General features: G+C 36.3%; 2 protein-coding genes across 3 annotated transcripts in view; both read right to left on the bottom strand.

Moving 5' to 3' along the window:
* LOC132627641 (BEACH domain-containing protein B) overlaps positions 1 to 9,783 on the bottom strand; it is a 36,141-nt gene extending 26,358 nt beyond the window's left edge. Inside the window, exons 1-7 of one of the 2 annotated variants that reach the window (XM_060343100.1) lie at positions 9,764 to 9,783; positions 8,742 to 8,972; positions 7,175 to 7,238; positions 4,244 to 4,472; positions 3,854 to 3,994; positions 2,315 to 2,638; positions 648 to 870 (exon numbers count right to left, since the gene is read on the bottom strand). In XM_060343100.1, coding sequence (XP_060199083.1) covers positions 648 to 870; positions 2,315 to 2,638; positions 3,854 to 3,994; positions 4,244 to 4,472; positions 7,175 to 7,238; positions 8,742 to 8,863 — 1,103 coding nt within the window. In that variant the 5' untranslated portion in view covers positions 8,864 to 8,972; positions 9,764 to 9,783. The other variant, XM_060343099.1, reaches the window with a different exon arrangement.
* Positions 9,784 to 10,643: 860 nt separating this feature from the next.
* On the bottom strand, positions 10,644 to 12,388 carry LOC132629037 (uncharacterized). Its single transcript, XM_060344783.1, has 4 exons — positions 12,244 to 12,388; positions 11,851 to 11,901; positions 11,122 to 11,544; positions 10,644 to 11,023 (listed from the first exon to the last, which is right to left on the bottom strand). Exons 1-4 carry the CDS (start codon positions 12,386 to 12,388, stop codon positions 10,644 to 10,646), a joined length of 999 nt encoding a protein of 332 aa, XP_060200766.1.
* Positions 12,389 to 14,312: the final 1,924 nt, after the last annotated feature.

Genomic DNA, 14,312 nt, shown 5'->3' with positions numbered 1-14,312 from the left:
ACGTTTGTAAATTGATTTACAAAATGTAAAGTTCACCCCCATTTGACACGTGTCAAACCTAAACCTCTAACTATCCTTCCACGCAAGAAATGTGCAAATAGCAAGGGAAACTATCCACTGCATATCAACTTGTCCCAATTTCTCTTCATAACATTAGAAGTACATATATTCACCCGTGGTTAACTAGTTTTGAATCTTATTTCGACATGCGTCAACCATTATTTATTAGATCTTAGCATTCAAAATGACAATAATAGGATAAAATTTTATTTTATTTTTTATCATGAATAACAGTATAATATATTAGATTAACATTTAATTTGGTTCAAACAGAAGGTCATTTGAGCTTAATTGATTTGCCTTTGTGATATTTTAAGAAAAAGTTTAGATATACTTATATCTTTTAGCCGCACATGGATTGTGAAAAGAAAAGGACATGACACTTAATTTTAGACAAACTAGAACTAAATAATCTGGTCCAGAATAAAAAACATAATCTGCCATCACACATAATAGCAGGATCAAACCTGTTATACTAACAGACTTCAAGATAAGCAACCACCGTCTAGGGACTTCTTTGATTCATTTGTATGGCTTGAAAGAATAAAGATTAAATTTTATCAAAGGCATGCAGTTAAGTCAGTTACCTTGCTGTATCTGAAGTTGAGACGTCTCTCAATCTCAAAGCACTGTTAGATGCAACTCCCAGTCCATCCAACAGAACTTCCAGTCCTCCAATACTTCGAAAATGATTCTGACCACGAGGGTTTTCAACTAGTGCTAATTGAAGAGCTCTAAGAGTTAGATAATGAAGTGAAATATCTGTATCCTGTTCCTTCATATTCAACCTCTTCATAACACGCAACAGCTCTGGAAAAAAATAACTGTGTGAAATGACCATAGTAAAATGAGAGAAAATCAGAAGATCCAACCTGACAGGATCAAAAGCCAATCTTAATATTTTTGTGCCGCGGGGAGAGGTGTGAAATATGCATTTCAAAGTTATTTGGCTCTACCTACGGGAAATTCTACTTAGAAAGATTATTTACTTCTAGTCGATGTACTGATACTAAATATAATTAGTTTTTTATTACGTTTTTTTCCTTTTATGACGGTGGCGTCTGGGCCAGCTGTCCACTGTCTTTTGCCTCACAAAAGATCACTGGTTGCATCCCCATTGGATGCTCTTATCGAATTAATTATCTACCTATCAAATTATATCATACATCACCTAACCAAGTATAAGGCTATTGGTTCTCAACTAGCTTAACAATACAAGAAAATGGTGAAGTCACTAATCAGAGGGTCCCTTAGGAAAGCAGGATGAATACCCTTCACTTAACTTCTTTGTGTAAAGAATAAGTACAAAGTGAGCTTTTCTACACCTTATCAACAAGTACAGAGTGAGCTTTTCTACACCTTATCAACAACCCATGCCAAAGCTGGCAACAGTTTTAAGGCTGGCAACAGTTTTAAGGGAGTTGCATACTAATATATGGATAACAGCTGAGCTCTGACCGACCAAACAGAGCAGTTCTACATAGAATTCAATGATTGACCAAGGAAATCAGGGAAGTTTGGCATAAATATTTCCAACTTCCATCTATAATTAAATAGTTGGTACTTTTAGCATATCCAAATTTGGAAACAAATTGTTCAAGTAAGAGGCTTTAACATCAACTAGCTTTCGCACATGGTGCTAAGTGATAACTTATAACTGATTTGAAGCAGAAGATTTTGACAATCCATGGAAATATTAGAAGATTATCTGAATCAGAAGCATGGGAAGCCAACAAAAAGGTAGCTAGCCAAGAGGTAGAAACTAGAAGCCAGAAAGCTAGTAAGTATTATGTGTGAGAAATCTTTATCAGGCAATGCTACAGTTTTTTTTTTGGACACTGATACAAGAAGGTAGCTAAGAGGTAGAAACTAGAAGCTAGAAAGATTGTAAGTATTATGTGTGAGAATTCTTTATCAAGCAATGTTACATTTTTTAAACTGGCGCTTGCTACCAGGTTAAGTATCACTTCTTTTTGGTATATCTAGTTAAGTGATGATGGCTACTCTAGTTCAGAATATACAGAAGAAATGTTAAGACCCCTAATTAAAAAACAATTCTTTTAGTGCCTTCATCATACACTGTGCTATAGCCGACCCCAACTGTGGGGGCTGAAGCATACTTGTTCTTGTATCATACAGCATGCTATGGAGAATATGATTCTGAAAGAATCTATGACCATAAATATAGCCACTGTATCAAAATAACTACACATTTACAGAGGAAAAAAAAAAACAAAGAGACTGCCTACCTTACCTACTAACCAGTTGAGACCACCAGCTTCCATTACAGAGACAATGGCCTTTTGACGCCACCGTATCATTGTTTCAGAATCAGACACATCGACACCAGTAACGACATCACGTGTTTCAACACTTCTAGGCCCAAAAATCTCCATGTGACCACTATTGAACCAAGCCTTTCCGGATGTGCTGAAATGCAAGTTAATAAAGCTACCAATTATAGACACCACATATAAAAGAATGTTCTGGAGAATTGCAGTCTTCTCTGGAACAGAGTTCGTCAAAGCTTCATCTGCTGAAAGAGCACTAGCAATAGCCTTCAGTTGGACAACAGCAGCTGAAATAAATAAACCTCATCATTAAAAGTGCTAAACAACAAAATAATGATTCTAACGGCTGGGAAGACTTAACAGGATGACGCATTGCAAGTGTAGAAGTCAATGTATATCAGGAATGAGTGACTGAGTGGTAACTAGTCTCAGAAATGATCTTAAAACCGACTAAGAAAGTATAACAAGCTAGTGCAGAATATGAAATACAATTTATTAAGAAGGTACCAAATTCATTCGAGTTTCCTGCTTCAAAAGATGCCTACACTTCTTCTATAGCAATGTAAGATCTTAAAGCAAGCAAAGGTGCAAAGAACAGATGACAAGTTATGGTCAAGACACGATAAAATGAGAAAAATAAACGAACAGAGCCTTCCATCAGACTGAATCCATCACGTGATGATCTTGGAACAAAATATTCCCCTAAAAATCTTCTTACTAAATGCACCTATGATAGTAAAACAAAATTAAAGAGGTCCCGATCTCTCCCAGAAGCATCAACTATCTCATATTTGCCTTTCTTATACTTGAAGCCCCTGAAAGTCTATTTCCTTTTTCATTTATTTCTATTCAAATCACCCAAAGCTTCCTTCATACTTATGCTCTATTCTCTTCCACTAGGGATTTCTCTGATCTGTTTCTATTCTTTTTCCCTATTGAAACCCCAACAGATTGCAAATCTGAGTCGAAAAAGTGCTAGCACAAGTGCATTATTACCAAGTGAGCTGTATTACCATTTAACAGAAGAACAGGTATGAACCACCAGACACGAACAGGAATATCACTAACAAGTTGACAACACAACCACCATATGCTCCTCGCTGACTTTTTACCCCAATTCCCATAAAAATAGCCTTACGCGAAAAATTGACTAGGTACTAAACAAATGTTATTAACAAGGAAGTAACTATATTGCCAATTAATGGAGGACCAATATTCAAACTGAAAGACAGAGAATGAAATACATGACTCCAGCATAAGTAGGACCAATATGCTTCACCAAACTATACCGACAGACTAACAAATACCTAGTGTAATCCCACAAGTGGCGTCTGGGGATGGTAAGATGTACCCAGACCTTACCCCTACCCTTGTGGGGTAGAGAGGCTGTACAGACAGAATGCAACAAATAAATAAATTTGCACTTATAGAGGCAGATATAAAAGTAAATCACCCAAAACACACAAAAGAATGAGTTCAACATAGATTGACGGAAATAATACCCTTCTTTAATGCTGTAAGCTTCTGAATACCACCATAGTAGCCAAGAACTCTGCAATTGTGCATTGACCGAGTAATAACAGTCAAAGCATCCAGGACAGGCAGCCCTTCAGATGTTATTGTAGATGAATTTCTTGATAGGTCTGCAAATTCATTGCATTGTTACGGCATTACTTGAATTATCATCAGTAGAAACAAATGTATACTTCATGATATAGTATAAAAATATCTAATGTCGGGACCAAGTACTTGCACTTTAATCCCTATACAGCAGTCACAATACAAGTTAGCAAACAAGAGAACTTCGGGAAGAGAACAAAGCATATCTTATTAAAGTTAGATAAAGACAAATGCGCTATTCACCAACAAGAGGGGGCGAAGAACCAACTTACGTTCATTAACAAGCGCTATCATTTGTGCAACTTCCTCAACGAGGATGACTATAATTTCAGTAGGATGGCCAAAAGAACAGCCAACCACAACATCTCCAAAATGCTGTGAATCCACCGGCTGCACAGAGGCATGATCCTCGGCAGATTGAAGAGGGCTAATTGGTTGCCAATCACGGTATACAATTAGGAATTGCTTCAAAAAGATATGAAATAACCTTCTCTTTTCAACCTGACAAAACACACAAAGGCACAAAGGATTATGATGCTTAAAACACACAAAGATGGGAAAGAATTAGAGAGACTGCCAGTACTCTTCCCACCCACCTACCTACCTAAAGGCTAAAGCTGATGCACATATTATAGGATCATAACTTTCTCATAGGAGAAAAAGGTATTGAGAAACAAAAATCAACTTAAGTAACATTTGCATGTACCAAAAGCCAGCGGTGACCCTTGATATGAGCATATTCCCCCCAGATCAATTCCAGAAAGTTAGCCAGCACCTCAACGAGATAAAGCTTTCTATATAGATTCGGCCATGCAACATCACTAACGAGATAAAGCTTTCTATATAGATTCGGCCATTGTGTCTCACCATTGACAGGCCAATACAACACGACCATTTTGGGAGGGAAACAGCACTGAGCACAAATTTCATCTAGTTAATTGGGATACTGTGATGCTGCCAAAACACCAAGGAGGATTAGGCATCAGGGACCTCGCAAAGCACAATAAATGCCTACTAATGAAGTGGTTGTGGAGATACACACAAGAGGACCAGAGTCTATGGAAAGAAGTGGTCAGGGCTAAACATGGATTCCAAAATCATTGGTGTACTAAACAGGTAACTGGCACACATGGAGTAGGAGTGTGGAAGAGCATAAGCAGACTTTGGGGTGAATTCTCACAGAATCATCATCTGGTTGTAGGGCATGGCCAACGTGTCAAGTTTTGGAAGGACAGGTGGCTGGGAAACACCCCTCTAAAGAGTGAGTTCCCTGCCTTGTTCCAAATAGCTAGGGAGCCAAATGCAACAGTACAGCAATATAGAGATGGAAATTTCTGGAATCTAACCTTCAGAAGAAACTTGCAAGACTAGGAATTAGAGGATTTGTTCACACTCTTACAAACTCTCAATGGATTCACAAGCAATGACAATGCAACAGATCAGCTTTGGTGGGGTCACCCAGAGGGGGGCAAGTTCACAGTGAAGGCAGCTTACAAGTTGGAAATGATGCAGAAGGCCATCACTGACAACTGGCCTTGGAAACTAATCTGGAAGGTCAAACTCCCACTCAAAGTTGTTTGCTTCAGTTGGACAGCAGTATATGAAGCCTGCCTAACACAGGACAATCTGGCAAGGAGGACATTTCAGATGGTGAACAGGTGCTACATGTGTAATAGAGAATCAGAAACCCACAGCCATCTTTTCCTGCAGTGCTCAGCTGCAGCAGATCTATGGCATATGTTCCTCACCTTTTTTGGACTCAAATGGGTAATGCCAAACACTATCAGGGAAGTTTTTGAAAGCTGGAGCCAATGGAAAGTTGACAGCACCATCAAGAAGATTTGGAAGATGATACCAGCTGCCATCTTTTGGACTGTATGGAATGAAAGGAATAGTAGATGTTTTGATGGACTTTCAACTAGTCAAACTATGCTCAAAGCTAAATGTCTTTTTTATTTACATAGTTGGGCCTTTTTATCCCCAATAGATTCCCCTGATAGCCTTTTAGATTTTGTTTGCTCTTTAGTTATGTACTAGAGCTGACATTCTTGTGCTCAATCTTTTGAAACTACTTTGCATCTTCTGGATGCCTTGAATAGAATCAATTACTTCATCAAAAAAAAAAATACAACACGACCATTTTGGCTTAGGTATCAATGAATTTATTCAATCACCATTCAGTATCTAAAATGGTCAATTCTAAAGAAATTACGAAAACGGAAGGCAAAACTCTGAAGTTAATAAGAATTGCTCAATTAGCACTACACTTTGACAAAATGACCAAAGCTTAAATATCAAAGAGATTGTGTTTATAGAAAAAAGAGTGCAGAGCAAAAGAACAGAGATTTAACTTCAAGATCGCTGATGAACCAGTAATCTTCCATCTATTTAAGAAAGAGAGAAAATAAATTGCATGGTTATCTTTTCACCAGTAATGAGCAACACAATTCTGAGGCGTTTATGCCAGGGTGTAGTTTACTTGCATTCCGAAAAGATGAATAGAACACACAGAAACTTATAAGTGAGTATATCCACAACAGATCACTGAGTACAGGCATGCACAAACAAGCATAGAAGAAATGCATCAGATTCTGCCAGCCCCACGAACTGATTGAGAGGCTTGTTTTGGAAGCTGAAAGATAGTTGTAGAGTACAAAGGTAAATATTAAAGAATGCTTTAGACCATTAATAATTCCGAACAAGGTTGGTGCAAAATGCTGTAACAGGAGAATAAAGAAGGAAATCACATACTGCTGCCTCAAACAGAGACAAAGAAAAGTTTTAACTTAATCATCTCATAAGCAACCCTAATAATAGTGATCCTTTGATCCTTGTTGCTTTACTAATAACTAACGAGGCATTACAAAGACGTATTACGAACAATGAAATCTAAATAATTGACCTAACTAGGAACCCTGTTTCTTGTTATCCTGATCTATCCTCCATCACATAAGCTAGCCTCGAAAACAACAAATAAAAAAGGGCAGCCCGGTGCACTAAGCTCCCGCTATCTTATCACATCTAAAAGCATCTTATCACCAATGTGGACACAAACTACAAGTTGCAACAACTCAACAAGTGAAGTTCACTGTTTCACAATTGTAACTACCTTAAGAACACATAAAAGAACTTGATCAAAAAAAAGAAAGAACACATAAAAGAAAATGGCATCCACGGAGATTTGTGGAATATTTAAGACATACCTTATCAGGGGCTTTCTCGTATCTTGACCAGAGTGTATTCAGAATTGCCTCATCCCCAACCTCACTGAAAAGCAAAAAATGTCATATCTGACCATGGCCTAGAAAATAACAACTGACAAGAAATCACTTAACATCTAATTGTATATTCATAGGCTTGACATTCATAAGAAGGAGAATAAAAGGATTTTAATGGAGAATGGTCATGCGCGTATCATGTTGATGCCAGGCTTTACAAGTCAAAAATCAAATGTCTCTAGAAGTGACTCAACATTAAGCATAAACTTAAGTCGAACTTTAATAAGAATATGAGCTGTTCAAGATAGATCCTGAGCTACCCCAGCCATCATAGCCTATCAGGTAGGTTTCTCTTAGGTGGTCAACATGCAGATTTTTTATCATGTTATTACATGCCAGCTTTTTGGTACCATTGAAGCAGCTAACATGTGTTATCATCCTCATGTACCAAGTCTGTCATAAGTCCATCACAATATGAGACCTAAGTCATGCTAATCCCCAAAGACATGTGAAGAAGATCCAAACAGGTTCACGATAAAAAAAGTAAGATGAGGCAAGTACTTTTTTTATAAGGTAAATAATTTAATTGATATTGTCAAAAGTCACTGAATCATCTAAGCAAATAGTTTTTTATAAGGTAAATAATTTAATTGATGTTGTCGAAAGTCACTGAATCATCTAAGCGAATAGCGGCATCATGGGTGCACCAAAAAGAAATATGGACAACTGGATATCCCAAGACTGTACAAAGTCAGTCTCAGCAACCCTCAAACATTCTCCTGTTTCTCTCCATCCATATAACCCACATAAGTGCTATAGAACCAACTTCTCATATGATGGGTCTTCTCTTCTCAACTAAACAGAATCTCCTTTAGTGTGTTCAATACTTCGAATAATTCAAAGCCATCCATTACAAACGTGCTGCTATTTGATAGTGTGACAGGAGGTGATTCGCATTTTTTCAAGCCTCTACGAATGTGGCACCTGCTACCTATATGATCCTCCTCTTCCTAAAACTTTCAGCTTGGAGAGGATGTTGACTTCCTAGAAGCCACTACAAATGTAGCACCGGCTACCTATATGATCCTCCTCTCCCTATATCCACCTGCTCCTCTTACTATATGATCCTCCTCCTAGTATTTACTGATTGATAGTCTTTTCAAATCTCCTTCTAACTCATCTTCCCTGGTGGATTTAAGTTTATGTCTAAGGTCCTGGGAAGGTTGGACTCGTAGCACTCTGTTGGACGCCAGAATTGATATTACTAGCACTCAAAAGTTTTGAGTAATATCACCGCTCTTTTGAGCAATGAATGGAAGTGAAAAAGAACTAACACCAAAATGGAACCCGATAGAGTTCTACGAAGCGGTGTTTTGGGAAGAAGCGATGAATTAACTTTTGTCTGCCTGATGTTTCTCATTTTTTCCCATTATGTAGTTATATTTGTTGTCTAACATTTTCCTTCAAATTTCTCTCCTAAAGTAAGTATTTATTTTAAATGCCAAAACAAAAGAACACTGGAGATATAATAGCTACCACAGACTCTTGTTACCTGAAGTGGATGAGGGGAGTAGGAGGGGAGAACCTCTCGAGTGGTGACCCTGAACTGGATTCTCCACCATGACTACCCGAACTCCTTCGGATAAGGCCCGCAACACCCTTTACAATGTTCATGCTTCCCCCCGAAGTATTGAAAAGCACAATCAATACTTGAAAAGCCAACAATCAATGCAAGAAAGACTGTTCCAGCTCACCATCACTTCATCAAACTCAATACTTGTACCTATTTTCACACCCAAATAAAGAGCTTAGAATACTACAACAACAACATATCCAGTGTAATCCCACAATTGGGGTCTGAGGAGGGTAGTGCGTACGCAGACCTTTCCCTTACCTTGGGAGGAGGTAGAGAGGTTGTTTCCGATAGACCCTCGGCTCAAAAAAAGTATATCAAAGCAGTATGGAAAAGAAATAACGAAAGTGAAGAAGCCATGGCAAAATACTAAAGATAGCATGACAAAGCATTCCGAAAAACGGAACAGTAACTACAACAAATTAATAATATAATCCAGGTACAAGACACAGCAGGTAGTAACAGAAATCGAGGAACAATAAGAAACTCCAAAAATAATACTACGACTACTATTATGGAAGGATAACTCTGAGTTTAATACTGGGGTAAAGATAACAGCTTAATATACAAGAACTTTGAGCAAACTTTCAATGTAACTTTTTACTCAATAGCATCAAAGGTACAGTAACAAAAACAATACATTCAGCATTTATACATTAGTTTGAAGCTATTGAAAATCAAGAAGCTTTTTGATAACAAATTGGTATAACAATTAAAAAAGATCAATGATGAAAATAATTTGTTAAATTAATAAGGAATAAGTCAATACAGGTCAATTGATGCAAGTGAAATGAAATTTACCTTATCGAAATCAATTGGAAGAATCGATTGGGGGAATTTTTCTAGGGTTTTACGAATCAAGAATCAAGATCTATGATTGAGTTTCAAAGAGTTATAATAAAAAAAAACTAAAAGCTATGTAGATTATATATTAAACTCACTAGTATATTGATTATATGGAAATCGCATGTAGGGAATTTTTCTTAATGGCGAAGTTACCCTTGAGACAGTGAGATGACTGATTTACGGCTTTAGGAAAGTTTGGCAAATTTATAACGTCGTTAATTGTTGTTATATTTAACCGTTAAGCTGGTCGGTGCTGTATGCTCTTTGTAAGCCAACTTTTTTTATATATTCTTTTTTGACAAAAAAAAAAAAAAAAAAAAACGAAATACTACCTATGGATATGTTTCGACTATCAACATGAATAGCACTTTAATTGTCTCAATAAAATATATACTTAATTAACCTAAAATTCGAGTCTTATATTAACGGTTAAATTTATATTTGAGATCAAGGGCATATATAGATTATAATGACCAAATATCAACCTATAGTCTGTTTGGTCAAACTTCTAAAATCTACTTTTTTTGAAATTTTTTCAAAAAGTATTTTTAGTAAGAAATAGTTTGCGTTTGGCCAATCAATTTAAAAATCACTTTTCTACCGCAATTTATGTTTGGCCAAGCTTTTCAAAAAGTGTTTTTAAATGTCAAATTACGAATCAGGACATGGATAGATTTACTTAATAATTAATAGTATTATTAAGTAGATAAATAATTTAAATATTTATTATGAAAGACTATGATTAAGCTTTCATTGTATTTAAGTAAAATATGAAAATAAAATTGAAAAATTACTCGATTCTTTTAGCGTCGTTAAAATATATCAAATGTCAGTCCACAAATATAAAAAGAATCACATATTGGAAATCTACTCTAAAATAAGAAGAAATACTTATACATGAGAAGAGCTGCTAATGATATCATCCCTAATTTTATTACGCAACAACTCCATCGCATTAGTAGACATGTCTTGTGTTTATAAATGACTACCTGAATGTCCATCTTCTTCCTCAAGCTTTGGCATAATGTCTTCATTTGCATAATGATCAAATTCAGCTTCAGTGGAAGAATTTCTTCGTATGAAATTATGTATAGCCATTGTAGTTGTAACAAGATGAACCTGAGTGTGAAACTTGAATGATGGCATTGAACGTAAAATAGAAAACCTATTTTTCCAGACCCCGAATGTTCTTTCAATTGTACATCTCAAACTAGAGTGAAAAAAATTGAAAATCTCATTTGGATTTCTGAAACTTGAATTACGTCCAAAATCAGAAAGATGATAACATTCACCCTTATATGGTCCTAAGTAGCCCAACATTGTTGGATATCCTGAATCAACTAAATAATAGTTACCTAATTCAAGTAAAAAAAAATATTAGCAATTAATTAATATAAAAATAATTTCTATACAATAGGAATTTACAAGATATAATATTTTTAGGTTCACTTACCTGCTAGAGGATGTGGAAAGTTAAGGTCTTGCCTTCCGAGTGCTTGATCAAATATTCTAGCATCAAATGCAATACCTTCCCACCCAGGCCATACAAATGTAAAGCACGTGTCCCGATCACATACAGTCATTACGTTTTGGGAAGTGAAGCCTTTCCTGCAGATGTATTTTATTTGATCCTTCGAAGGAACAATACAAGCTACATGCGTGCCATTTATAGCTCCGATGCAATTTCTAAAATATGGCCAATACGTTTTATCATCTCTTAATTTAGTGTGAACATCTGAAAGAGCTGGATCTTTTGGCTTAATAATGTCCATAGCCAATTTCAAACATGCTAGTAAAACTTTATGGAAATGTATGCTAACGGTCTCTCCAGAGTGTTGAAATCGTTCTTGAATCATTCGATTTCCAACCCCATGTCCTACCATCATTGAGAACATAGCAATCATCTTCTATACAGTCATGTTTCTTGTTGGTTGTAAACCATATTGTTCCTTTAATGTTTTGCATAAAATAAGGAAAATATGTTTTTCCATTCTAAACATCTCATAACAACGCTTATCATGCCCTTCAAGCACGTCTTTAATAAAATGAAAACCTGTATGAAGAGAATTTCTGCATGGAGCCTTCAAACAAAATATCAAGAAGTACTTTATCGTATGAGATATACTATTAATTTCCAAATCAACCACATCATCAAACACATCATCATCATCATAATCATCACCTATAAGAACTTCTTCAACATCGTCACTATTATTTTTAGTCAACGACATATCTGTAACAAAATATCAAAACAAAATTACTTAACTAATAATAAGATATAAAGTTTAAATTCGTAATTCACTTAACTGAAAACGAACATACTTCCACAAACAAATAATATTCTAGAATGTAGCACAAACAAAAGTTCCAACAACTAAAACAATATTCTAAAGAACGAATAAGAGTTCAAATTATAAATTGCAAAAAATATAAAATTCAAATGCAGCAATAAATGACATCTTTTATTTCTAGTCCTTGTGAAGTTAAGACATCTTCTACAATCACTCCAATTGTGACTGTGGGTCTATTTGTGCCAAAAACCTTTCTCTCATTGGTTGCTTGATCAATAACGCACTCGCTTTCCACCATAGGTCACTTCGAACAACCATACCAGGCAAGTTACGAACAATATCCATAACACTTTGAATATTGAGTGGAGTGTTTTTTGACCCCACACTCATTCCAGCGCGAAATGCTACAGCTTCTGCAATTTTTTCCATTGATGTCACGATCTTTAAACCTGTACTAATTTGTTTTTTTCCTTTTCAGTTGTAATTGATTATGCTTTTCTTTTTTTCGTTTTATTGCCACTCTCATTGATGTTTCCTTTTTCAGTTAATTATGGTTCTTCTAGGTTAATCTGATCCAAGCCTTCTCTCGCGTTATTTCTTAAGTAATCATCCACCCCTTCATTATTCGTTGGACTTTCAAACTCGAATTCTTTCTCATCTTGAAACCAACGACTTCTAAGTATGCTATCTGGTAAAGTTCCAGAGGATAGCGTCGATGCATGTTCACTGGTAGAAACATCTTTAAAGCACATTTCCATCAACTTTCGACATTGTAAACCTTTTTCTCTGAATTTTCCTATAATCATGAAAGAACAATAAAAATTTAGTATTGAAACAAATTAATGCCAATTTATTATATTTAATTATTAAGTGAATATAAATTTAAGAATTATTAATACCTTTATCTTCCTAATCCACCATTCAGAACTCGCTTGAATTGTCTTTTTCTCGCAATCCCATATTAAGCCTAGTCTCCTTTCCAACAAGAGTATCCCAGTCTTTCCGGATAAGTTTCAAATTATCTATTTGTTCTTCAATTTGACATTATCATAGTTTTGCCTAGTCTTATCATTGAATTTCTGCACCAAATTAGACCATCCTACTCTGTTGAAGTGAGGGTTAGGACGATTTCCAACCCTAATTTCTTCCACACATAAATTTGAAAACAATCATGTTGTCTCTGCATCCCTCTAAGCAGGAAAGATAATCCCTAGGATCTATTCCTATTATTCTCTCCGATCTTGTAATCTTTTAGATCTTCCATATATTGTTAATATAACTTATTTTATGTAATCTTTTGATTCTTTTGATTTACTTTCCTTTATGTTATTGAGCAATATCTGCTCATCCTTATGTATTTAAAGATGATCAATGTAATACACAAATAGTAGCCTTTTGCAAAATCCTTCTGCTTCTTTGTGGTATCGGAGCTCCTTACGCTCTAATGAGTTTTTGACCTATTCTTTTTTGTTAGCCCATCATGTCCAACAACTTGAACGACAACACTATAGCAGTGCAAACTCCAGCCAATCCTGCCACCAGTAATAAAAATTCAGGTACCTCTCTCTCTCAAACAGTCATGAATCTGTTAAGTCAATGAGGCCAACTTGTTTCGATCAATCAACCCACCCAGCTACCTATACGGCTTGCTGGTAGCACCAATTACGTTACATGGAAGGCTCAATTAGATGTTCTCTGCCTTGGCTATGATCTTTTCTCCTATATTGATGGTACCCTTCCCTGTCCATCTCCAACTGATCCAAACTATCAAACATAGAGGCGACAAGACGACCTTCTTCGTCATGCTCTTATGAAGTCTGTTGATCCTACCATAGCCCCTCTGATTGCCTCTATAGCTTCTGCGAACATTGCTTGAACAAAACTAGCGCAGTAGTATGCCAACAAAAGTCATTCGTATTTACAGTCTTCGTGACTCTCTCAGCCGCCTTATGAAGGGCACGAAGTCCATTGCTCAATATCTCAGTCAGATTCGTGCTATCTCTGAAGAACTTTCCATTGCTGGCTCTCCCATTAACAATGATGAACTCAGTAGCCTAAACCCGAATATGATGTCATTAGCTATGTCATCTGTGCTCGTGAAAACCCCATCACCTATGAAGAACTTTTTGAAAAACTCAGCAACCGAGAATTGTTCCTTCTTCACACACCTAAGCCTGAGCTGCCACCTCTTACTGCTCAGTTCAATTAACGTTCGACACAAGTTATTCGGCAGCACCAGAACAATTATCGAAACAACCAATCTAGTGGTAATTGGACAGGTCCTCAAAACGACCCCAATTCGGGCAGAAACAACAATACCAACCGAAATTCTAACAACAATTGGCGCTCTCGA

This window comes from Lycium barbarum, chromosome 2 (genome assembly GCF_019175385.1).
Source record: "Lycium barbarum isolate Lr01 chromosome 2, ASM1917538v2, whole genome shotgun sequence".
NCBI classification, from domain to species: domain Eukaryota; kingdom Viridiplantae; phylum Streptophyta; class Magnoliopsida; order Solanales; family Solanaceae; genus Lycium; species Lycium barbarum.
Note: the sequence above shows the minus strand (reverse complement) of the source record. Positions and strands in the feature narration are given on the sequence as shown.

Excerpts from the sequence above, each read along its gene's own strand:
- LOC132629037 (XM_060344783.1), bottom strand. The coding sequence starts at position 12,388 with ATGGAAAAAATTGCAGAAGCTGTAGCATTTCGCGCTGGAATGAGTGTG. Across the intron at positions 11,545-11,850 it reads TGTTGAAGAAGTTCTTATAG|GACATGGGGTTGGAAATCGA; the intron begins GTGATGATTATG and ends CAATGATGGTAG. Across the intron at positions 11,024-11,121 it reads CTTTCCACATCCTCTAGCAG|GTAACTATTATTTAGTTGAT; the intron begins GTAAGTGAACCT and ends TACTTGAATTAG.